General features: G+C 39.4%; 2 protein-coding genes across 3 annotated transcripts; one reads left to right on the forward strand and one right to left on the reverse strand.

The window, feature by feature from the left end:
- Positions 1-1,929: 1,929 nt before the first annotated feature.
- LOC142388171 (vacuolar protein sorting-associated protein 37D-like) lies at positions 1,930-4,420 on the reverse strand. Its single transcript, XM_075473141.1, has 4 exons — positions 4,278-4,420; positions 3,245-3,416; positions 3,091-3,164; positions 1,930-2,762 (listed from the first exon to the last, which is right to left on the reverse strand). Exons 1-4 carry the CDS (start codon positions 4,383-4,385, stop codon positions 2,334-2,336), a joined length of 783 nt encoding a protein of 260 aa, XP_075329256.1. The 5' UTR covers positions 4,386-4,420; the 3' UTR covers positions 1,930-2,333.
- camkk1b (calcium/calmodulin-dependent protein kinase kinase 1, alpha b) lies at positions 4,310-16,218 on the forward strand. Of its 2 annotated transcripts, none has more exons than XM_075473139.1 (18): positions 4,310-4,468; positions 5,092-5,280; positions 9,371-9,707; positions 9,798-9,845; positions 9,923-9,976; positions 10,063-10,114; positions 10,606-10,739; positions 11,052-11,088; positions 11,176-11,197; positions 11,293-11,381; positions 12,220-12,419; positions 12,523-12,576; positions 12,671-12,744; positions 13,112-13,199; positions 13,271-13,399; positions 13,949-14,052; positions 15,351-15,401; positions 15,754-16,218. In XM_075473139.1, exons 3-18 carry the CDS (start codon positions 9,453-9,455, stop codon positions 15,833-15,835), a joined length of 1,473 nt encoding a protein of 490 aa, XP_075329254.1. In that variant the 5' UTR covers positions 4,310-4,468; positions 5,092-5,280; positions 9,371-9,452; the 3' UTR covers positions 15,836-16,218. The 2 variants fall into 2 exon arrangements, with proteins under 2 accessions (XP_075329254.1, XP_075329255.1); XM_075473140.1 differs by having other exon boundaries at positions 9,376-9,707.
- Positions 16,219-23,283: the final 7,065 nt, after the last annotated feature.

Below are 23,283 nucleotides of genomic sequence, written 5' to 3' on the forward strand. Positions count from 1 at the left end.
ACTCTATAGATAAACAGCAAACACGAGACTGTGGTGACTTGATGTGCATGTACAAGAGCAACGGCTGCCTCCTCTATCAGCACGGTTTAATGAAGCCTCTGTGGCTCCTTCTTAAAAGTTCTCAAATGAACACAGGCTGGTAAAGGAGACATTTAAATATTGTAAATCTAGTTGAAAATACATGACCAGATTTCAGACTTATAACTGAGTCGCCCCATGGCTACACATTTTCAGTCCACACCTGTTTTCTGTGTCTACTTTTGGTTTATAAGGTCGCTTTACGCTTGATTCCATTTTTGAATGTATCTCTTGTTGGCGACCTTTGTCCATGCAAATGAGAGTGAAGCTGCTCTCACTGCTCCAAAGTGTCTAAAGGTTTTTATTTGTGCTCTGTGAATTGTACCGTTAAACAAGACACTAAAACCACATCCATGAGAGATGCATTACAAATGAAATAACCTATAAATCTCATAAGCTGAAAAATATGCACTTTTGGTAAAAAGGATTTGAAAGGAGGAGATTAGTAGAACCCTGACCCACATTTATCCACAATGATCCTCACCGTGTGTCACTCCATACCTGCTCCACAACCGGATGCTGTTACAGATACTCTGCAGTATAATCCCCTTTACATGAGACCTTTCAGGATAACAATGTGAAGATAAGGCACCCCCTAACTGTGAGGTGTGAGCCACAAAGAGACTTTCCAAGCTAGATATGACCAAGCATGTCTTTTAAAGCGGGGTCCAATGTCAGCTTGTCCTTTTTTCAGAAGTTTCCACGCAACTCAGTGCCAAAATACTCTGACAATGCAGAGACCTGGATGAGACTGAGGTGAAAAGTACAAAACAGTCAACTGACAGACAAGAAAATTGCCCAATTCGAGTCTTGTGGGACAAAAGAGGCCGCTGACAAAGATGTAACTGAAGTATGTGCTGTAACAAAAGCCTGCGAACAAGCCCCACCTTGCTAATCATCTCCTGAAGCCCCCGTGAGGTTTCTTTATGGCTGAGTTGGTATGGCAAGCTGAACTGGGCCAGATGCCACCCTGGCTAGCCCCCGGGTGTGTTCGTTTGTGCCAAAACACAAGGACACTGAGCAAGCGTTGAATTTTGCAGGATTACTGCTGACCTTTTATCAAAAGGCTTGCGAGTAAATGTGAGGATACACTGGGGGGGGGTTTCAGACAAGAGGAGGGAGGGGGGGGGGGGGGGGGCTGTTTGTGCTCCTTCGCTGACCTTGGCTAGAGTCGGTGCAACTAAATGACCAGAGATATCAAGTGTCAGTGAGCAGTTCAAGTTCACAGCAGAGAAAACACTGATGAGTTCTGTTCAGACTTGGCAGCTTAAAGTTGGTCTTAAACCGTCAAACGATTATCAATGATCAGAAGGCACAATTTTTGATACATTGGTGGATCTATTGCACTGGTGGTTTAAAGTACCCATAGAATGCACGTTACAGCTCCATTGTTTCATTCTGTGTATATTAAGAGGTTTAGATGATCTGATTTTCCACAAAAACACATCATGTTCCCTTTGAAAGCACCTTCAGACCTTGTGTCTGAAAACATTTAGTATAGCTCTAGTAAGGCCATCCTCCAAAAAAGCCCAATTTTCTAAAAGGGATCAAGGACTTGTGGTCATCTTACCCTTAAACTGGGCCTTTTGGGGTTATGTAGATGGCTAGATTACCACTTTTCCTTGACCCCTTGAAGGAAAGGGGTGCTTTAACTTTCCTAAACAGAGGGCAGGAGTCGGACCTTGGGGAAGGAATTGGTATCATTGAGGTTTGTCAAACTAACCACGAGACATACATTATATCAAGGTGTCATTCAGAAAATCTCTCTTTAGTGTAAACTTTGGTCCTTGTAACTTTGCTTTAAACTACTAATAAATGATAATAACACAATATACAAGAAAAGAGTCAAACTTTACCAGATGAGTTTTTATTGGATCTCAGCATTATCATGTGAACAACACGCTCTTGATCCCCTCAGAACATGTTATGAATAGCAATTTTGAGTATGATATCTCTTTTTGTTTGATTACTTGGTTGAAATCAATAAAATTTCTCTCATCATTTGAAAATCCAGAATGAATGAAAATATAAATACTGTTCGTGTTAAAAGTTTGAACTGCTGGACAGAAGACATCTGGGTCCAGTTTGAACTCATTTGTGTAAATTACATAGATGTAGGAGAGATTAAGCTCAGATTTGACCATCTTCAGGCCAAAAAGCTAAAGCTGTTGCTGTTTACCAGAACAGAAAGAGATCTGCATTAACTGTGAGATATACTTATTTAAAAAGTAAATTAAGTGAACCATCATTCTGGACTAGACTTCATGCAGTTGACGCCTCCTCTGCTGCACCTCCAGCGGCTGAAGGCGAACGGGTCTCGCAGGCCATCTGAGGCCTCGTCTTGCGTTCAGGGACCCATGGTCCTCAAAACAGAACAGCGAGTGCTGGAAACACAGCGCAGCGTTTACGTGGGCACCAAGCGGCAGCAGGAACGAAGGGTGACAGCAGGCAGGTAACATGACAGCTGTGGTCAGACTGCAGACCGGACGGATCTGATCTGAAAAGCCCATCGAGAAACACTCAGGGAGAAGCTCGCTGAGTTCTGTTTTCTCTCGATGTCCAATTATCTCCTGCAGCTTCTTCCCCAGGGCCAACCTGATGTGGTGGCGCTTCAGAGAGTCCAGAGAGGAGTCCAAGAAATCTGCCACTGTTGTCTTTCCTTCTGAAAACCTCTGGAACAGCAGCTGTGAGAGAAAACGCTGAAGATGTTTAGCAGCACATCCGAGCTCCCCTGTTTTTCTATCACAGCCTGACATGTTGCTCCTTTAAGTGTGAAAAATTATCTTAACGTGTTCTATTGGACTCCAAGTCCCACAGCTGTGCCAGACTTTGTATATTTCCCTAAATGACCAACATTTATGTCATGTAACAAAACAAAGAGACATCTACAAATTGCCAGTCCCGCAGATGTCTTTTATAAGCTGCAGTAACATTTATTAGCAACAAGCTATTTGAATGATGTCTTGTTACATATTTTATTAAAGAAAACAGGCTAAAAAACTGCTTTCTTACCTCAAACTGCTCCTCTGCGTGACTGATCTTCTGCAGGAGGCACAGCTGAGCATGATGAAGGCTGTATTTTTCTGCTACAAAAGAATATAAAATGTTTCAGGACTTCTTCAGAAGTTTTGGCAGACATTGGACCAGAGTCTGGTTCAAAACTCACCAAGTTTTTCCTGTTTGGCCTGAGTGATGCTTCTAAGTTTTTCCAGCTCCTTGTACTTCATTGCAAGTAGCAGCTTTGTGTCTCTAAATTTTGGCTTCTGGGAGAGGCCGGCTTTTGCCAGCTTTTGATTCGACACCAGCATCTTCTCAGCAGCCCACTGCAGCCTCTGAAACTGGCAACGACCACAACAACGAAACCCAGTCAGAAATGATTTGGTTGGAAGAAAAATATATAATTTACGATTTAGTCTGCAGGACTGATGTGAAGATGTAGCTTTCATGAGTGTTTTCCCCTCTTGCCATTTTATACTTTTACTTCCACCACGATAAGAAATCAAGGTGCAGGAATGGTCCCAAAAGGGTATGCTTTGTTGCTCCGGCTGTACCTTAGTAGGATACACGCACTGTGCTTTTATGCCAAAATATATCATCAATGAATCTGTCAAGATCATCAGGTTTCATAAGTTAAAGATTTTTTAAAAAGCTCTGAATCAGCTTTTAAGAGCGTAGCCCCTCTATTCACCTGCACCTTAAAGTTATTAAAGGTGCAGTTATGTACCTTTAGCTGTCAGCTATCATTTTTTATCTTTAGAATGAAATAACTTCCATAGTAATTACCTTAAAGACCATGTCTTTACCTTAAAATCACTTGTTTAATAATAACGGCACAATAATTTGTCAACTGTGCAAATCTATTATTTTTTACCTTGAAAACTATGTAGTTCCTGAAATATGATACTTTAATGTGAATGAAACAACCCCATGGCATCCACAAAATAGAGCTGAAATCATTACTGGATTCATCTGCTTAATACTAGTTCACGTCACTTTTGCATGATTTGGAAATGAGATTTTGATACAGAGGAAGGAGTAGCTATAACTCTTACTTTAAATCTTTATGTTTTCTGAGGTGGCCCAGTGCAGAAGTCTTCTTCTTACAAAGTGTTTGTCACCGTGTTTTTGCATCGTGGTATTAGTAAAGTTACTTTTTTCCCGAGGTTTCTTCTTAAAAGCATTTTTGTCCCACCACTCACCTTGTCGCTGCACCTGACAATGTGGTTTATTTCTTCTTCGTTTTCTAGAAGCTCTCGCAGGTCTCTTGTCCTCCGAACGCCGAGCTGCAGCTGTGCCGGCAGAGACATGACGACCCCCGGCTCCGGATGCCCTCTCTGCCGCCTCACCCTGACACCTGCAGCTCCTGGAGCTCCTGGAGCTCCTGGAGCAGGTATTACTGCATTTATGGAGTGTGCGAAACCGCGCCATCACACGTTGCCAGAGCGCATAGCTGAGGATGACTTTAGGCATTTATGACAGTTTGACGTTCGTGGGAAGAGGATAGGTGCGCGAGCTTGTTTTGTATCGTTTATTAACTTTTTTTGTCGTCTGTTTCAACCAGCAGGCCACTGGTTAATACCGTCTTGAGTTTAGATATTTATCTTTAGAGCGCACCCTTCATCCAGTGTGCAAATTTTAAGAATTCCGAGGTAAAATTGTCAAACTAAAAAGTGTAAACATTTAAGGGTTTGAGTAAAGAATAAAATGATTGTACAAGCTATCAAATATTATGCTGCAGTTGTTATATTCACATTTATGCATTCTGCTTTAAATGTGATTGGAATGCTTTTCATAAACCGTTCCAATGAAAGATAACAAAAACAAAACAAAACTAAACGGCATCTTATAACAGTCATACACTGCGTGGTATGATGCTGCTTATTTCTCACGGTACTGACAGATGAAGAGTGTGGCTTTGCACACTGAACAGCGTGTTTTGACCACTGTGGTGTTGCTCTGACGTCCAACACTGACCTTTGTGTGTTTGCCTTGTGCTGTCCGTCCTGTCAACAGGGCCAGCCGGGCTGCCACCCTCAGAATAACTCTGCCTCATCTATATGTAGCCCGAGTTAATCCCTAAAACGCGTTCCGCTCGTGTCCCAGGCGCCTGTCAGGGAAAGCCCTGGAGACTGAGAGGAGCTTCGTCTGCAGACAACATGCACATTCACCACACCAGCCCTAAAAACGGGACGCCTCCACTCTGTGAGTACATCATTTCTCATATTTGACCTTTATATTATCATTATGGTATGTTGACACGGGCATTAGCTTTTTGCTGATTGCCAAAACCTCATGTTACTCTTTTATAATAAACACCTTTTACCAGTTTTACATGATCAGGATGCAACAGGATCCTTTTTTTGTTTTTAAATACAGTATTATGTAAGTGTATTTGGTGACATGCTCCGCGTAAATGTGAATTTACAAGCCTGTGATCGCTTTCCGCTAAGTTACATAAGAGGCTTTTCAGTCCTCTGTGCTGTATTTTAGGCAACAGTGTGTCTTGCTCATGGGAAGCTGAATGTTGTCTACTGCCAGACTGTATTCACCAGGCAAGTTTTCTTATTTTCTGTGTCTGTAATTGAATTTTGTTCACCTGGCTTCGCATTCTCAAGCCTTTTCTGGGGTCACGTCAATGTTAAATCCCTTATTTATCCTTAAATGCCTCATTTATTCAGAGAGCAAACAAAAACTTGCAGACCTTCTTTGGGAAGATATTTAACTTTCAGAAAACAAAGGTTCTGCTTCAGACGTTATTTACTGTTGTGGTCCCAGCAGTGGTTTCATGGTCTGTGTCGTTATTGATTAAACAGTTTTTTTGTTTTTTTTTCCTGTAATGGCAACACAAAATGTGCGATGGAAAAAAATCACTGACACCCAGGAAGGGGTGCTTGTAGTGTTGGGCGTGTTTCTGCTGCATGTTGTATTTTATCAAGTTATTAGCAAAGATATACAACAACTACAAACAAACAATGTATTTAATGCATTTATGCTACATGATGCAGTCATCTTTCTCAGATTGTTGCACATGAATGCAGGACTGTTTGAAGCATTATTGTTGCCTTTAGTTGAGTTTTACAGTAAAGTTCAAGTTTACTAAAGCTCCAGCTGGTTGCTTAAAGAAATGGTGCACATGTTTTGTGCACAGGGATTTGGGTAACTTTCTGTTTAACATCGATCTGAGTGGATGATGACGCCTGCCAGAGTCTTCTGGGAGGTGGAGAAAGGCACCTCCAGGCCACTTTACAATAACATCCAACACAGGTTGTTTATTCTCACAGGAGCATAGAGGTGATAATTCTACTTATTGTTTACTGGGTGGTGGTGATCTAGAATGGAATGTAACTAAAACTATTTGTCCAACTCATTAACACACAGGAGGGGGTGTTCCTTGAGATAAAGTGCCGGAAACGTGGTTTGACATCCGATCACATGTTTGGAAAGAATTAAGAAATAAACTTAATCTCCTTATTTATACAGTTTCCTTATTCTAAGACCATTCGACTGTTTCTATTATCAATCTTTAAATTAGTTTTCCTATGGATCAATTAATCTGTGTTTAACATTATGATTTAAAAAAACATCTTCAAATCTGTCTGATAAACAGTTAAAAAATAATTTTACTGAAGAAAAAAAGCATTGAATTATCTTAATTCACTGTGAAGAAAAAGCTAATATTTGAATTTTGCTCAGAAAAATCAGCAATATTGTTATTATTAGTGATCTATTTTATTGCATTCACAACATGAGCTGCTGTAATTTAATGTAATTCTGTCATTTAAGTGCTGTAATTATGAACCCTGATGCTCATAATTACATTTTTGTTTTGTTTTGCTTCTATTTCTGGAGCTCCAAAAGACTTGATACAACATTAATCATGAATGCAGTAGCACTAAAGACCTGCAAACAGATGTGAACAGACTGTATTATATTCTGCTATGTTGTCTTCACACAGTATTAGTCCAGGCAAAGTAACTAATTTTTGAACCAAAAATGGAACTAATTGTAAAAGATTTTTTTTCAGCATAAATCATTTCTATGGGGTGTCCAGAACAACATACTAAAAGTCCTAAGAAATCCCAGTTGAGGAAATATGTTAAAAAATTTTCATCAATCCGAGATGTGTGCCAGTAGGGCCAGGCAACAATACACCCCAATGGGGTTATTTTTTCCCCTTACTCCTATCAAAATGAAACTTTACACAATGAAAGTACCCATGAATAGTACATTTTTTGTATTACAAGTTTCTTTGAAAATAAATTGTAATATGCAAATGAGCTATACACTAATCCCTGGTGTAACTGTACACTTCTCTGGTGACATGATCATCCAATCCAAAAAGGACCAGTTCCTTAACAATAAGGAAAACAAACAACGGTTCTTGGTTTATCTCAGTGAAAAACTTGAGAGGGCTGGGTGTATCACAGACCATGCAAAGCATGACGCAGATGTGCTCATTGTTCAAACTGCCTCTGCCAGAACAAAAGACACAGTCTTAGTAGGTGATGACACAGACTTGTTAGTACTCTTGTTGCATCATGCTGATCTGAATGCACAGGAGCTGTTTCTGGCACCAGGACCAAAGAAAGCAACAAAAACAAGACGGATATGGTGCATAAAGCAAATGAAGGAGTTACTTGGTCCCAAGGTGTGTGACAATCTCCTCTTTATCCATGCCATTTTAGGCTGTGAGTCTACATCTCATCTTTTTGGCATAGGAAAGGGAATGGCACTGAAAAAAGTCAAGAATGACACTAGCTTTCTTGAACAAGCTAAGGTGTTCAGCCAGTCACAGGAACATGTGGGAAAAGGCATCATTATTGCAGCAGGTGAGAAAGTTCTGGTATCACTGTATGGGGGCGAAAAAGATGAATCACTGGATATGCTGAGATACAGGCGATTCTGTGAGAAAGCCACTCAGAACTCGTCTCCAGTGGAACCTCAAACTCTCCCTCCAACATCAACAGCTGCAAAGTTCCACAGTCTTCGGGTCTTTTACCAGATAATGGAGTGGAAAGGGGAAAGTGAACATATGGACCCAAAAGACTGGGGGTGGTATGTTTTGGATGGGAGATTTACGCCAATAATGACAGATCAGCCTACGGCACCACCAGAGATACTCGATGTAGTCCGCTGTAGTTGCAGGAAAGACTGCAGCACAAAGAAATGCACATGCAGAAGACATGGACTCCCTTGCACTGCCATTTGCGGAGAATGTCATGGTACTAGCTGCACAAACTCACAGTTGCCTGATTTATCAGGTGAATAAGAAAAAACTAATAAAAAATAAGTAAATAAAAAAATCTAGAAAAACCAAAAAAAAAAAAATTTAATTAAATTAAAAAACACAAAAAAAAAACCTCCCCTGTTGTTGCTACCTTGTTGTGGTGGGAAGGCTTGTGTGCCTCCGTGACACTGAAGACTATACCGGCGGGGGTTATACCCCTGGCAGGTACTACCAAGCCAGGCAGTTTTCAGGTTAGAGGCCAGTCTAAGAGCAGCATTGCCATCACCCATTGGCAGTAGGATGATTGGATGAAGATTGGGCCAATGTATTTGTCATACATGAATGGTGTTTCTGCCTGTGCAAATTAGTATAAGGGTGGAGCTCATTTGCATATTCAAATTCATTTTCAAAGAAACTTCTAATACAAAATGTTTTACTTTTCATGTACACTTTCATTGTGTGAACATTTATTGTGGTAGGAGTAAAAGAAAAAATTAGGCCTATTTGGATGTATTTTGGGCATATTCGATTAGTGTATAGCTCATTTCCATATTACAATTTATTTTCAAAGAAACTTGTAATACAAAAAAATGTACTATTCATGGGTACTTTCATTGTGTAAAGTTTCATTTTGATAGGAGTAAGGGGAAAAAATAGCCCCATTGAGGTGTATTGTTGCCTGGCCCTACTGGCACACATCTCAGATTCATGATAATATAACATATTTCCCCAACTAGGATTTCTTAGGACTTTTAGTATGTTGTTCTGGACACCTCATAGAAATGATATGAGCTGAAAAAACTTACAATTAGTCCGTCGTAAAATGCTACTTTGCCTGGACTATATGGCGTGAAGATTGACTTGTAGGTCAACCTCAGTGGTGTCAGATTATTAAAACCATAAAACAATGATTATACAATATTAGATGTTTGCATTTTGGTAGATCACTGTAAGATTAGAGGATCAGGATTTTATCTCTCAGTACTTCAACAAAACAAAACTCAGTCAGCTGGTTTTCACATCCCCGCCATCTCTTGTGTTCATTTCTGCCTCCTCACATCTCAGTGCAGTAATGCATCCTCTGGCCCTTCTACAAAGCCGCCTGTGGGACGTTCAGCTTTGAGGGAACCAGAATCAACCACCCACCATGAGCGTTGACACCGCTTGCAGGCCAGAGCCGGACTCTGACCTTAACGGAGAGCTGGCTGACATGGTGGCAGCCATGGACGTGGCTGCCAGCCGCATGTCCCCGCCTAACGGCTACAGGTCAGGGGCTCCAAGGAGCGCCATCGGCCAAAGAGCTCGACTCTCAGACAGGAAGATGTCCCTGCAGGAGAGGGGGAGCCGCATGGCCCGACAGCCGACAATCGAGACCAAACGGGTGTCCATCACAGACGCAGATGTAAGGAATGTTTCTGAGGAATGAGGAGTTTCTGACATAACTAAGCTCATCGTTTGAGATATTTTCTAATTCTCCCTTCAATTTCTGTAGGATTGTCTCCAGCTCAACCAGTATAAACTGAAGAAAGAGATTGGAAAGGTGATCAATCAGTACGATTGATAATGTAGTTATTTATGAGTGACGATTTATAAAGCTCTGCTTTCTGTGCACTGCAGGGTTCATACGGAGTGGTGAAATTAGCCTATAATGAAGATTCTGAACAGTACTATGTAAGCCGAAGCTTTTAAGCTACATTTGAACTGTTTATGTGAGTTTATCTTTATAAACATAAATTCATTTTATTTTGTTTATTTAGGCAATGAAAGTAGTTTCAAAGAAGAGGCTGATGAGGCAGTTTGGGTTTTTGCGTGAGTATGATGATGAGGATGATGATGATAGATTTTTATTTTTCGAACATCGAATCCCTTTTTAACTACTCCTCAGTTTGCAAACATCCTAACTACAATGCACCTATATAAATATATGCCATATATACACTTCCTAAATATCTAGATAAATATATAATCACAAAAATAAATATATACTACACACACATATCCCTGTAAACATAAATGTAAATATGAATATATATATATATATATATATATATAACTATCCCCATAAATAAATATATACCATATATACCATATACTAATCAAATTACAATATAACAAATAACCCTATTCTATTCATATATTTATCCCTCATTGTCCTCCGTTAATATACTTCCTCTTCCATGTACTTGTTTAAAAAATTTTTTTGTACCTTTTTCATCATTTAAATCAATTAAATGTCTAAAAAGGTTCCTCCTGTCTAAGTCTTGTGGTGTTGGATGACGTGTGTTTTTGTGTACTCCCAGGCCGCCTGCCTCCTCCAGGATCAAACACCCAGCAGGACCTGATTACTAAACCCATGTTGCCTCTGGAGAGAGCGTACAGGGAGATCGCCATCCTCAAGAAGCTGGACCATCATAATGTTGTGAGACTGGTGGAGGTCGGTGAGATGGCAACACGTTGAAATAAAAAAAAAAAAGAACTCAAGCAGAAAAACACAACCAAAGATCATCATCAGTTCAAGTTGACAGTGATGAGGCTCCAGTGTAATGTGTTGCCAGAATACATACTGTGATACAGGCTTAAACTTTATGAGAAATAAAAGAAACTAAAGTTGTCTGTGCTTGCAGAATACATGCAAAATAAGTGAAATCACACTTTAAAAATGCCAAACTAACAATAGTTCTGATGATTGTTTAGAAAAATAACTATAAAAACATGGGACGACTCGGTTAATTAATGTGTCCTGCAGGTGCTCGATGACCCCAATGAAGATGGACTTCACATGGGTAGGAAATCACTCATCAGTTTGAAGCAGCAATACTGTGTTAGTACAACTGTAATATGTCATTAAAATCTGATTACTTTTCATTAAGCATTCGAACTGATGACCAAAGGGTATGTGTGTACTGTTGCAACAGTTGGCTACACAAAGATTTGATAATGAGATATAGTAATGACACCATGTTTTGATTTGCTTCACACATGGTCAGAGCGGTGATGGAGGTACCCACAGATGAGCCCTTAACGGAAGAGCAGGCTCGCTTTTACTTCCGAGATGTTGTCCTGGGAATAGAGTACTGTAAGTTAAAAGACTCTTAGGACATTCACTTTAGCCATGAATCTCCATCAAAACTATCGCTACCTGCTGTTGTTTTGTAGACAACAAAAACATCCCATCTTTAATTGGTATAATAGATTAATTTACGTCAGAATTCAAACACCAAGTTTTTTTACACATCGGCCCAAAATTTGGTTCATATTGGTTCAAATTTGGTTGGACAGGAAGTGTGGGAACCATGAAACTGAGTATTTTTTTACTCATATCTAGTAGGGTCACTGTTAAATAAAAAGACGTCAGCAAAGAGTATTTTAATCCAAGAAAATCAAGCATTCGGTGTGTTACGTTTTCACTAAGATCCATAAATGAATTTGTTTGTAGTAACAGGATAAATGTAATACAAATGTCCTTCTCGGTTTAAGATCTTATCAACAATCCTGTGATGTTTGTAAGAGAACAAATTATGCATTGAAGAGAAATTTCCTTAATTGTAGATTACATTTACAACGACGCAGTCTGTTAATTATGTTTTACACTAAATATTCATCTTACATTATCTTTTAGTCTTAGTTTGTCTGTTTATGTCTATTTTAGTCTTTTTTTGTCTGTGACTGCACATTGAGCAAAGAGAAACGCAGTTTTCTTCTGCTGTATGTTCCTTTTTGTGTAGTCCGATTGATGTAGTCAAAGCTCACTTTGACTTTTTGACTTAATAAAAATTTTTAGACATCATAAAATGCCAAAATGCTAACGGAGATGGCGTTTCCAGTTGATCAACACCATCTCAACAACTTGTTTGTCTTTTCTGTGTGTGTGTGTGTGTGTGTGTGTGTGTGTGTGTGTGTGTGTGTTTGTGTAGTGCATTACCATAAAATCATCCACAGAGACATCAAACCCTCTAATCTGCTGCTGGGGGACGACGGTCACGTCAAGATCGCAGATTTTGGCGTGAGCAATGAGTTTGAGGGGACTGATGCTATGCTATCGAGCACGGTGGGGACGCCAGCCTTCATGGCTCCTGAGATGATGAGTGAAAACCAGCACAGCTTCAGTGGAAAGGTGATACTTCTTCTGTGAATTCCACCTGTTTCTGGGTGTGACGTGTTGTGAGGCCACCGACAGAGAGCCTATCAGAGATAACACACCTTGTTTGATTTCACAGGCAGTAGATGTGTGGGCGATCGGAGTCACACTGTACTGTTTTGTCTTTGGGAAGGTAAGCTCTCAGCAGGATGCATGAACAGTAAGAGGCCAGCCCAGCACTGAGTTGAAATATTTGAACTGTTTTATTTTGTTTTGTCCTGCTTCAGTGCCCTTTTTACGATGAGAACATCGTTTCTCTGCACAACAAGATCAAGAACAAAACAGTGGACTTTCCAGAGACGTAAGCAAACAGTTTCTAATGATCACAACCAACTGTGAGGTCTGTTATGTGTCAGATGCATGAAGATACAACAATGCCACTTGTATGGATTCAAACTATGGCTTGTTTATAGGCTTTAAGAGTCCATGTGAATTTGGGCATAGACAAACAACTGCAAACAGACTTTTAATCTGTCGAATATGAGCATAATCGTATCCTTTAGACGAATAAGTAGAGCAGATTTTCTTCATTAATGAGATCTAAGGCAAAAACATATAACTTTTGGTCACTTGCTATAAATGAGTGACATTAGGGCATTAAATATTTCAAGAGCAATTTTTTTTCAACGTGTCATCGCCCTGTTTTCTTTTTTCTTTTCTCTTAACAGGCCGTCAATAAGTAACGAGTTGAAAGATCTAATTGAAAGGATGCTGGATAAAAACCCCACAGAAAGAACCACAATTCCTGAAGTGAAGGTGAGAGTGAGAACCATAACATGGCATTTTCACAATGAACGTGTTTACACGTGAGTGTTACTTTGTCGCAGCTCCATCCGTGGGTGACCGAGAACGGCTCAAATCCTCTCCCTCTGGAGGAGGAGCACTGCACGGCGGTGGAGGTCACTGAGGAGGATGTGCAGAACAGCATCAAACTCATCCCTAGCCTGTCTGCTGTGGTGAGTCGCACACTGCCGCCACCCTCTGTGCTCTGACAATGTGAAGACCACAGCGCCCCAAGGCTGCCGTTTAGAGTGCTTCAGCTGAGATATTTCTGATGTAATATTTACTTTGACTTCTTTCAGCTGATTACTTCAAGGGTTCTCCACTTCAATGATCTGCTAGTGTAACTCATTTAGTCTCGGCTTTTATATCATCGGTTGGACTCAAATGTCAGCACCTTAAGTCTATTTTCTGTCTGGCACTTGAGTCTCAATGAAAAATTTACACAAAAAATTAATTAATCCGAAGATGCTTCATTTGAATTTATGATGATGTAATATTTGTGTGACAGTAGAGGAGGATGGGAAATTATTTAACAGTCAGAGAGTATACGATCATTAAAAAAATACTATCTCCAACTCATCAACCAGAGAGAAAAAGTAGGACTTTTAACGAAATATTGTGGTTAAAAAAATACAAATTAGACCTTCAAATTCTCTGTTACCTTTACTGGCCGCATGAAAATATTTTGTGTTTTTACTGAGACTCTCTGATGTCCACTGCAGATTCTTGTTAAGTCCATGCTAAGGAAGCGGTCTTTCAGTAATCCCTTTGAGTATCAAGGCAGACGTGCAGAGAGGTCCATGTCTGCCCCTGGAGGTCTTCTTACGTAAGTAGCCTACTCTGCCAATCCTGTCTGTTCCGCTCTGCCTGCTCTGCGATTAGGCCTCTAACAAAACAAAGCACCGAGCGGATGCTTAGATTACAATTAGATCACTTCCATACTTCACATGTAGAATGTCTTCACATGTTACACATCTAGATCCTTAATCTTTGAATACTGACGATCTCTTATGCTTTATTTGTTGTATTTCGGTCCTTAAATGAACAGCACACTCAGGCAGATAAAAGCATTGGTCCTGTCTTGATCAGCTAAATGGAAGCCTCTGCAGAGTCACTGAGGGCTGCACTCGTTTTGTTTTCCATTAACAAGCCGGTCCTGTCTGTGAGGGGCACAGCTAATTACACCTCTAGGTGAAGAGATACGGAGCTGCAGCTACATCCTCCTCCTCCACCACACTTACCCAGCCACCAGCTGTACTTATGCCCAGGGGATGCACTTTCCCACTCAGTAAAACAATCCTACTGGCACAGGTGATGTCATAGCAGTAAAGTCAAGGTTAGAAACAGCTGGTGGGAATTTGGAAACTTGGGCTGATAGTTGGGTTGTTGCAGTTAGGAAAGCTTTGAAAAATGTATTGAAATGTAAGTATTTCACAATCTGAATGGGCTCGATTGATGCTTCAGCTGGCTTACAGAAGATCAAGATGTCTTATTTTGATCTTCTGGGAGGGATGAGGTATTGTGGCATCGTGTTCCAATTTACATTTCATTGCCTTCTGTTTAAGAAATCAGACTTTACAATTCATTCTGATACAGATCCAAAGGGTTCAACATCTAATATATCATTTAAGTCATAATGATACGATGTTTTTTCATCCAGTTACATATATTTTTTACACAGTAAATGTTGTTTTTTAATCAAACGAGGCAATCATTTCGCATTATTTTCATGTCAAACGATGGATGAAAAACATTCAAATATTGAACAAAACACAACTTCACATAAATGTTCACTGTTTTTCCATACTGGAGCATCTTAACATAAATAAGATTAAAAAAAAAAACAAGACTTCCTGAAGTGTCAAAAAAACTGACAGGGGAACCTGAAGTTTCCCTCTTCCAGCCTGCATGCTAACCTCAGATAATCTCGCTGGTTGCTGGCTGTAATTCATATTTAGAAACATTAGTCAGTTTTCTCATGTAGCTCACAAGCAAAGAGGCATGTAACCTTACTTTCCTAAATGTCCATCAGTTGTGCTGATGGAAAAAAACGTGTTTATGACAAAGTGTGTTGCTGGCTAACAGAGTGTAAACCCAGGCTTCTTATATCACATCTTCTTGCAGTGGTGCTTTGGCCTTACTGGGGTCTTCGCCTCTGCTTCATCCTTCCTTGAGGTAAATTGTTAAAAATGCATTTAGGCTGAGCTCACGTGCTTTTTACTCAGCGCAGCTCATCAGTTGTTTGTTCAACCCTTAAGAGGATTTAGGATGGACAAAACAAAACAAAGCTCTCAGCTGTACCTAAAATAAAAGGCGGTTGATGAGTGCTTTGTGTAGGCTTTCCTGTCTCTTGTGTCCTCTTGAGGGTGATGTGGATAAAAGTGATGAGCTGTGCTGGGAAGGACACGCACTCTACGACATTTTTAGTTTAGTGTCAACCCTCCCCTCTCTTTTTCCTCCTCCTCGTCTTCATCTGCAATCTCACTTAGTACCTTCAACAGCATGAACAAGCATTTGTCGCCCACAGGAAGGTCAGCAGAGAGGGGAGCAGAGAAGGAGAGTTGGAGGACTTGTATGAAGATGAGGCATTTTCAGAGTGTGCAGATTAAAGTGACACACGTATGGCAGCAGAGTGTGTGTGTGCAGAAAAGTACATTTTTTATCTTTCATCGTGTCCTTTTCTCATTTTATTCATCTTTTGCACCATACTTGCTGTGCTTGTGTCTAGAAGAGCTTGCGATTCAATGATTAATATATCAGAGATTTATTGTGCTTTAGATCAACAAAATTTTAAACAGTAAGATTAGATGTCATTGTGTCCACTGTACTCGTTTGCCGTTCATTTTTCTGTTGCAGCTGGCATGATTGGTAAAATTACTGTCTGTGAATGTGCAGTTTATTTATGGACTCAAATTGTATATAAGCTCCATAAAGAAGATATTTTTACATTTTCCTACACCAGCTGAAAATAATAAAACTCATAATACCCAAACAGACTGTTGACTATATTTTTTATTTGATGCAGCACCACAGCAGTATGGTTTAATATGTCTTGTTGAAATACATTTACCTTCTTTGGTCTCATTATAGCCCATCTTCAATGAGTCTGTATGTTTTCTTGGAAGCATTTAACTAGCATTTAAATAGTATTTAAAATGCTGTTTTAATGAAAGCATTCATGCATACTTCTTCACCACATATTTTTAAGCCCGAGTCTGAATGTTTAATGCATCTAAGCATTCAGACCACAAGAGGGCAGCAGCACTGTGTTACAGGTGAAGAGCTCAACAGCAATCATCCACCGTGTTGCGGTGCCTTCAAGCAACAGCATTAAGCACCCCTCATTTGCAGGGGCATGGTTCTAATATCCAGGTGTAAATCTCATTTCACTTGAAAAAGCTGAATCATATAAAATTTGCTCTTTTTTGGATGTGATAAATGGATGTTATTTTTGGTATATTTTTAGATTTATTCCTAGAATGAGATGTCCCAGAATCTGCATACATTTTAAGTTAATTTGAAATAAAACAAGTCCAAAACAAGTGCAATGTTAAACTTAATACTTAATACTAATACTAGCAAGATACCTTACCCAGTGTGAACTCTGTTACAACCCTCATTTCTTTGTTCCTTTGATTGTGCTTCGGAAATCGATGTTTCAGTACTGAGGAAGGAGGTGGTATGATGCTGCAAAACATAAAAATGCCTGAGCAAAGAGCTACTGCCTGTAAAAAACGACAGCATTTACTGTCAACATATTGTCCTGAGATTTTTCTAGTAAGGCAAGAACTTTCTTAGGTTGAGTGGGTTGAGGTTTTCTCTAGCGGTATGTTTAGTAGGTGGAACAATACCTCTGATGGTGTGAGACAGAACAGTCTTCTACATATGGAAAAGATATGGAGACTGAATAAATGAAAATGAGCCTCTTGTCCTAGGACAGGTGGAATATGCGCCAGACTACCTTTTTAACTTTTACTGTGATGAACAATAAATTCGCAAAGATGACAACATTTAGGAAAGAAAAAGAATGAAATTCAAGATATGGGCCAGCTGGCTTAAATACAGAGTAGAAGACAGAATACAATAGCAATTGAATTTTTATGCCACATTTAAACTTAACAGTTCAATCTTAACATAATGGAGAATAAGGAGACCCATAAAGTAGTCCTGCTAAATACAAACTTGGAGTTGTAAGTGTTGTCTTTTTGTTCACTAAAAGTTTCAGCTGTCATTTTTACTAGCTACATTTTCTCTACATTTCATATCAGAGAAAAATGACCAAATAAAGTAGTGCTGCTAAATCTTAAGTAACTAGCAGAATTATCACTGCTAGCTATAAGTGTCATCTTATTACTAAAGATTATCTATGCAGTTTGAAATTATATTTTGATGGCCAACAGTTTTATCTGAGTTTTTAAAAAAAAAAAAAAAACAATAACGACATATATAGAAAAATAAAGATAAAATGAAAAAAGGAACATTAATTGATAGTTTTCAGACTTAATCCAGTCTCACACCAGAATAAATAATAGTTACACCGGTCCAGCTAGAGCTATAGGAACATAGTTCTAATCTATTTGTAGTGAATGGTCAAATCTATAAACTGATGTTAAGGTATTTTACAGTAGATTATATGCCAGATTAGTATAAAAGGAAAAAATGGATGGTTTAGATATACAGGTTGATAAAAGTCATTTGTCTTGAAATCTTAATATGTTTGCGTTGTAACTGTTCTCAGTACAGAAGATGTGAAATGATCCTGTATCCTGATGTGGCTCATGCAATGCAGGACAATCACAAAATAAAAAAGCTTTAGATTCTGGAATAACGTGAAAAATCCATTTTTATGTAAATCTGTTTAAAGGAAAATGTAACTCCATAGCTGTTGCAAGCTGAAATGGTTCATTTGTATTCCTGCAGTCCACCCATTTTTCTGCTCGCTGCAGTTATGTGACAACCAAAGAGGAGTGCTTCTGAGCAAAGATTTCTGTGGAAACAGTTGCCATGCAACAGCACAATACAGTGTTCATACAGAGTAGTAACTTCACTGTATGACTGCTCTTTTTCTTTAACTCCCACAGCCAAGCAACATCCTGCTCTATTCTACTGTATTCTAAATGCATAATGGGGTCTTTATTTTGGGACTGTAACTGTGGTGTCATTGTTTCATCATTGGTCAGGGGAAACTTTGCTTCAGAGTCTGCTCCCACACCCAGACTCCCTTCAGTTTCCACTTTCAAAGCCAGCTTGTTCAACCTCAGCACTCAGCTAAACGCTAACTGTTGGCTCTCCCAGATAACCCTAAATTGCTGTCACCACACTACATTTCACCTCCTCAGCCTTCGTCAGCTCCTTGTCACTGGCCCTTCTTTGCCTCTTACTCACCACATTTGAACCGACTGGCCTGTTGTCAATTGAACTTTACATCCCCTCCAGTCAGCATGAAGAAGTGAATGAAGGTTTTTCTTTTTTGTTATTTTCTTACTTTTCCATTGCGCTGTGGGGAATCCCCTGTGCCAACATACACAATGAGTCACTGGCTCAAATATCAGGTGGCAGGCCCACAAACAAGTGAAGGTATAATTTGTCAACCTGTTGGTACCTGGGGAGCTAACTGTAAACCAAAGCATGACAGGCAAGACATTGTTTGAGTAAAAGAACATACAGAGGATCATGAGCGGGAACACTTTTCAAAGGTTTTTCCAGTTGCTTAACTTCAAACCTGTGGTAAAACACATTTCTTTTACCATAAGTTAGCAAGCCACAAAAAAAGAGAGCAATTTGGACTCTTTATAAAGGCATAAAAATTTTTTTCAACAGCTGAACAAATTCTTGACATACAAAAACTTTTTTGACATCCTCCAGTCGGGGTCTCATCCACATCACAGCACTAAATTGCTCATGAAAAGGTAATATAAATCAACCAATCAAACGCTGGCAATGTTCATGTCTTGGATTTACTGGATCTCAGTGCTGCATTTGATACTGTTGACCACAACATATTGCTACAAAGACTGGAAGTGAGATTTCTAGTAAGACTAAACTGGTTGAAATCATACTTAAAAGACAGAGGCTACTTTGTGTCGATAGGTATGACACATCTGATCAGACAAAAATTGCATTTGGAGTTCCTCAGGGTTAATTTCTGGGACATCTTTTATTCAGCATTTACATCCCTTCATATTCAAAGCAGCAAATGATGATTCCACAGTTATACAAATCTACATGCCCAGAGATTATTATCCCTTACAAACACTAAGCTAAGCACTTCTCACTTTTTTTTTTTGCTTTTCCTCTTTTCTTATACTGTGAATTTATTTTTTTGTATAAAAAGCATTTTGAATCACATGATTGTTGAATTGTGCTAGATCAATAAATTTATCATGCCTCGCCTTACTCTCTCTAGAGTGAAATCAAAGGAAATAGAAAGAAACAGTCAAAACAACATAATAAGTACATGCTAAGGGCAACTTTTGCTGAGTCCAGCATTCGCTGGATTAATTCATATCATAAAATTACATTTTAATCGGAGGTAGTTAATCACAGGAAGACTCTCTGTGGTGGATGTAAAAAAGTTAATTAAAAAGAAAAAGGTTCAGTGAAGAAAAAAAATCCCTTCTCATATTTCAGCCAGAATTAGCATGAAGTGTAAACTGTTTCAGTATGCGTGGCTTCCTCGCTGCAGACTCCCTCATGACCAGCGCTCTGTCAGAGGAGATGACACAGAAAGTTCAGATAGGTCACCACCTCTGACCAGAGGATCATCTCTCTGTATCACTGTTCATGGCTCACACACCTGCTAAAGAGAGACGGGCACCAGAGGACGTTAGTTTAGGCCAGTTTATTCTTAGGAATTTAAAAGTTCCCAATGATAACATGTATAGTTTAAACAATGAAATCTCAGCACACTCGTTTTACTTCTGATGGCTGCAATTCTCCTGAAAAGCGAGGCGTTGAAAGAACGTTTGCAGTGATGTAACCCAGAAAAGGAGGGAGGGGGGCTTAATTTTAGACTCACCTTTACAAACTTCTGCTCATCACACAAGTCTCTGTAGTGATGAATAATTACATATTGTAAATGTAATTGTAATGGTAGCAAAGGAAAGCAAATTTTGAAAAGGCTGTGTTGTGTGCAGCAGCCAGATGAAGAGGTGCGACATATCCTGGAATGTTTTGGGACGAGAGCTCCCTAAAATAGCATTTCAAAGCCTTCAGCTGAACGTTGTGGCAGTTTTTGATAAATAATACAAAGACTAAATGTTATCCTGAATAATTAATTTTGAAGCGGTCATGCATAACAGCTGTCTTTGTGCCAGAAAAAGTCAGCAGCCCTCTGTCCTATCGGAGTCCTATCATAACACAAATGAATGAACTTTAAGAAAACAGCAGGTATCAGCCAATTGCTTGTATAATTTCATGTGTTTAATGGGCTGCAAGTAAAAGTGATGAATCAGGCTTTTTTAACTAGAGACATGAACTCTCCCTATCCACACTGAGGCATATAGTGTCTATAGTAGAGAGGCTGTCACATTGATGTCTCTGGTCTACTCACTGTCTACTCGCAGGCTGCAGGGAAGCCTATTTATAGATCTGTCTCTGTTCTCAGTCCCCTCTTTTTCTCCATCTCTTCTTTCTCCCTCCTTCTCTGCCTCTAATGGGTTGATATTTCTGGAGCTGTACAGCTATCATCTTTTTTGCATCTTTGAGGAGTAGATCACGTTGACATGGATGATAAAAGTTCTAAAACCCAATGTGTCTGCACTGGGGTCTCTTCAGAAATGTACAGCAGTGTGATGACGTACCAGTACCACAGAACAGTGAATCAATCCAGCCAAGGTTTTATTTCTAAAATCTGATCAGTCATAAGCTGCAACGTTTCACCTACACCCTCAGAAATTCACAGCACCATCAGTCTTTATCCATGTACTCTTTGAGCAAAGTGTTAATTACATGCGAGTCAGTCTCTAAACTATTTGCTTGCTGCTGCCAGTGCCCTAAGCTGCCACTTTTGCCCCAGCACTGTAAAACCATAAGGCTGTCATGGTTGATGATGAATGGGTCAACAGCTACTATGAGAAGCATGAGCCACAGGACTTTATGGGTGTTTTAATGAAGTCATTTGTGGACAGCAAGAAATGCTGCATTTTATGAGCGTTAACATAGTGTCACACCAGAAGAAGTAAAAGTTACACTGATCCAAAACACAAAACAGAGCAGTTCCACAGGAAATATTGCCAAATCACCACACTTTCTTGGCAACAAAATGCCTTTCAAATTGTATCATGCTTACATTTTGCTTTACTCGAATCTGCCTCTATTCACATAATGCACACCTACTAAATGTGCAAAAATAAACAAGGAAAACAGACGGAGAAAAATATTTTTCATCTCACAATTGATGAGCCTTATTGTGACACTGCTCTGTTTTGGAAAGGTGGGAAAAAATATCTATTACATGTTGTCTTGCAAGACTGGGTGTATTCACACAAGCAAAGCTAGTGTTTGGCTGCTTTAGCGTTGTTACTGCCTGCACAGTCTTTTTACACAGCCATGCCTTTGGTAATGGTCATACGCACAGAGAGATGCGTCATCTGCAATTGATTTTAATCAAAATGTGAAGAGGTAAAGGTTTTCCAGCTTTAACTTGTGACCAGTCATGTTCAATTATCATAACTGACAGAAAATCCCCACAAATAATAACATATTTTCAATGTTTCTAACACACCGAAACTGCGGTAAAAGGTGTTTTGTTGTTGACATGAGGTTATACACAAATGTTACAGCTTTGTATTTTGCTGAAATCCGCTTCTCTGACATGTAGCTTGAGTGGGAAAAATTAGAAACACGAGACGTATATAAATATCAAGCCTTCCACATACTTGTGTAAGAAAGAAGCTCCGACTCTTCTGTGAAGAGGAACTTGAAAGTGGCCATATTTGGACAAGAAATAAGCTGATTGTACTAAAATGTGTTTCTTCTCCTTCTCCATCTGTCATCAATAGAAAATAACTGATCGAATGACCATTACATACAAAGATGAGGAAATGAGATGTTATTGCCAATAAAATCAACAACATAAAGTGGGGAAATGTGATAATTAAGTTGCGGCCAAACGTTACATACACCTGAAAGAACATCTTGCTAAATGTAAGTATTATGCTTGCGTTCCAAACTGTGTGGCATCTATACTAATGCATAACCAAAACTTAATCATGTAATTGCCACACTTTACTAACTCACTGCCACATCTCAGTGACCAGTAGAAACAAATTAGAAACTTGTGGTCACCCAATAACATTTTTCTTTTCACCGCATGGGCTCTAGATTTATATGCATTAAACTATGGAAGCAAAACCAACATGATAATGTTGGAAAGGACAGGCAATTAATTAAGCTTATGACACCATAATGACTTTTGGAATAATTTTACTGACTTAGCATTTCATGAGAAAAGTTGATGGTTTTCGAATGTGAGACTTGTGGAGCCAAATATTTTTGAACCAACGCCTTGCAGCTGTTAGTGGTATCATATTTTAAATCACTTCCGCATCAACTTCACGTCTGCCAAGGGATGACTTTGTCCATCATCCCATACAGTCAATGGTTCTGGGAGCATGAAGTACTACAGGGAGGCACCTGGCCAGAGCACGGAGGATGCAGATTACAAAAAAAAACACACTGTGGAAACTGTGTTTTGTTTACATCATCAAAGATATTCATTTTTGTATATCCCCAGGAGCTTTGCAACAAAGATGCAGTGGCCATCCACTGATGCTAGCAAGGAACTGAACCCAGTGATTTAGAGTGCACTTGACTGCTGGTGACACGCCTCAAGGATAACTTGTGCTTTGTCATCCTAGACTCCCTTCATGTGATAAGAAACAGCAGTTACTGTGCAGATGGAAGTGAAACAGAGCTAAACAGTTTTCTGTTTCCTTTAGATGAAACCCTTTTAAAAATCATCTTCTCTTGTGATGTATGTAGATCACCTTGAAAAAACAAACATTTTAATTGTATAAAATGTATTCAGCGTGGATGTTTGATGTACAGGGAACAT

The sequence above is a fragment of the Odontesthes bonariensis genome, chromosome 9, assembly GCF_027942865.1.
Source record: "Odontesthes bonariensis isolate fOdoBon6 chromosome 9, fOdoBon6.hap1, whole genome shotgun sequence".
Taxonomy (NCBI): domain Eukaryota; kingdom Metazoa; phylum Chordata; class Actinopteri; order Atheriniformes; family Atherinopsidae; genus Odontesthes; species Odontesthes bonariensis.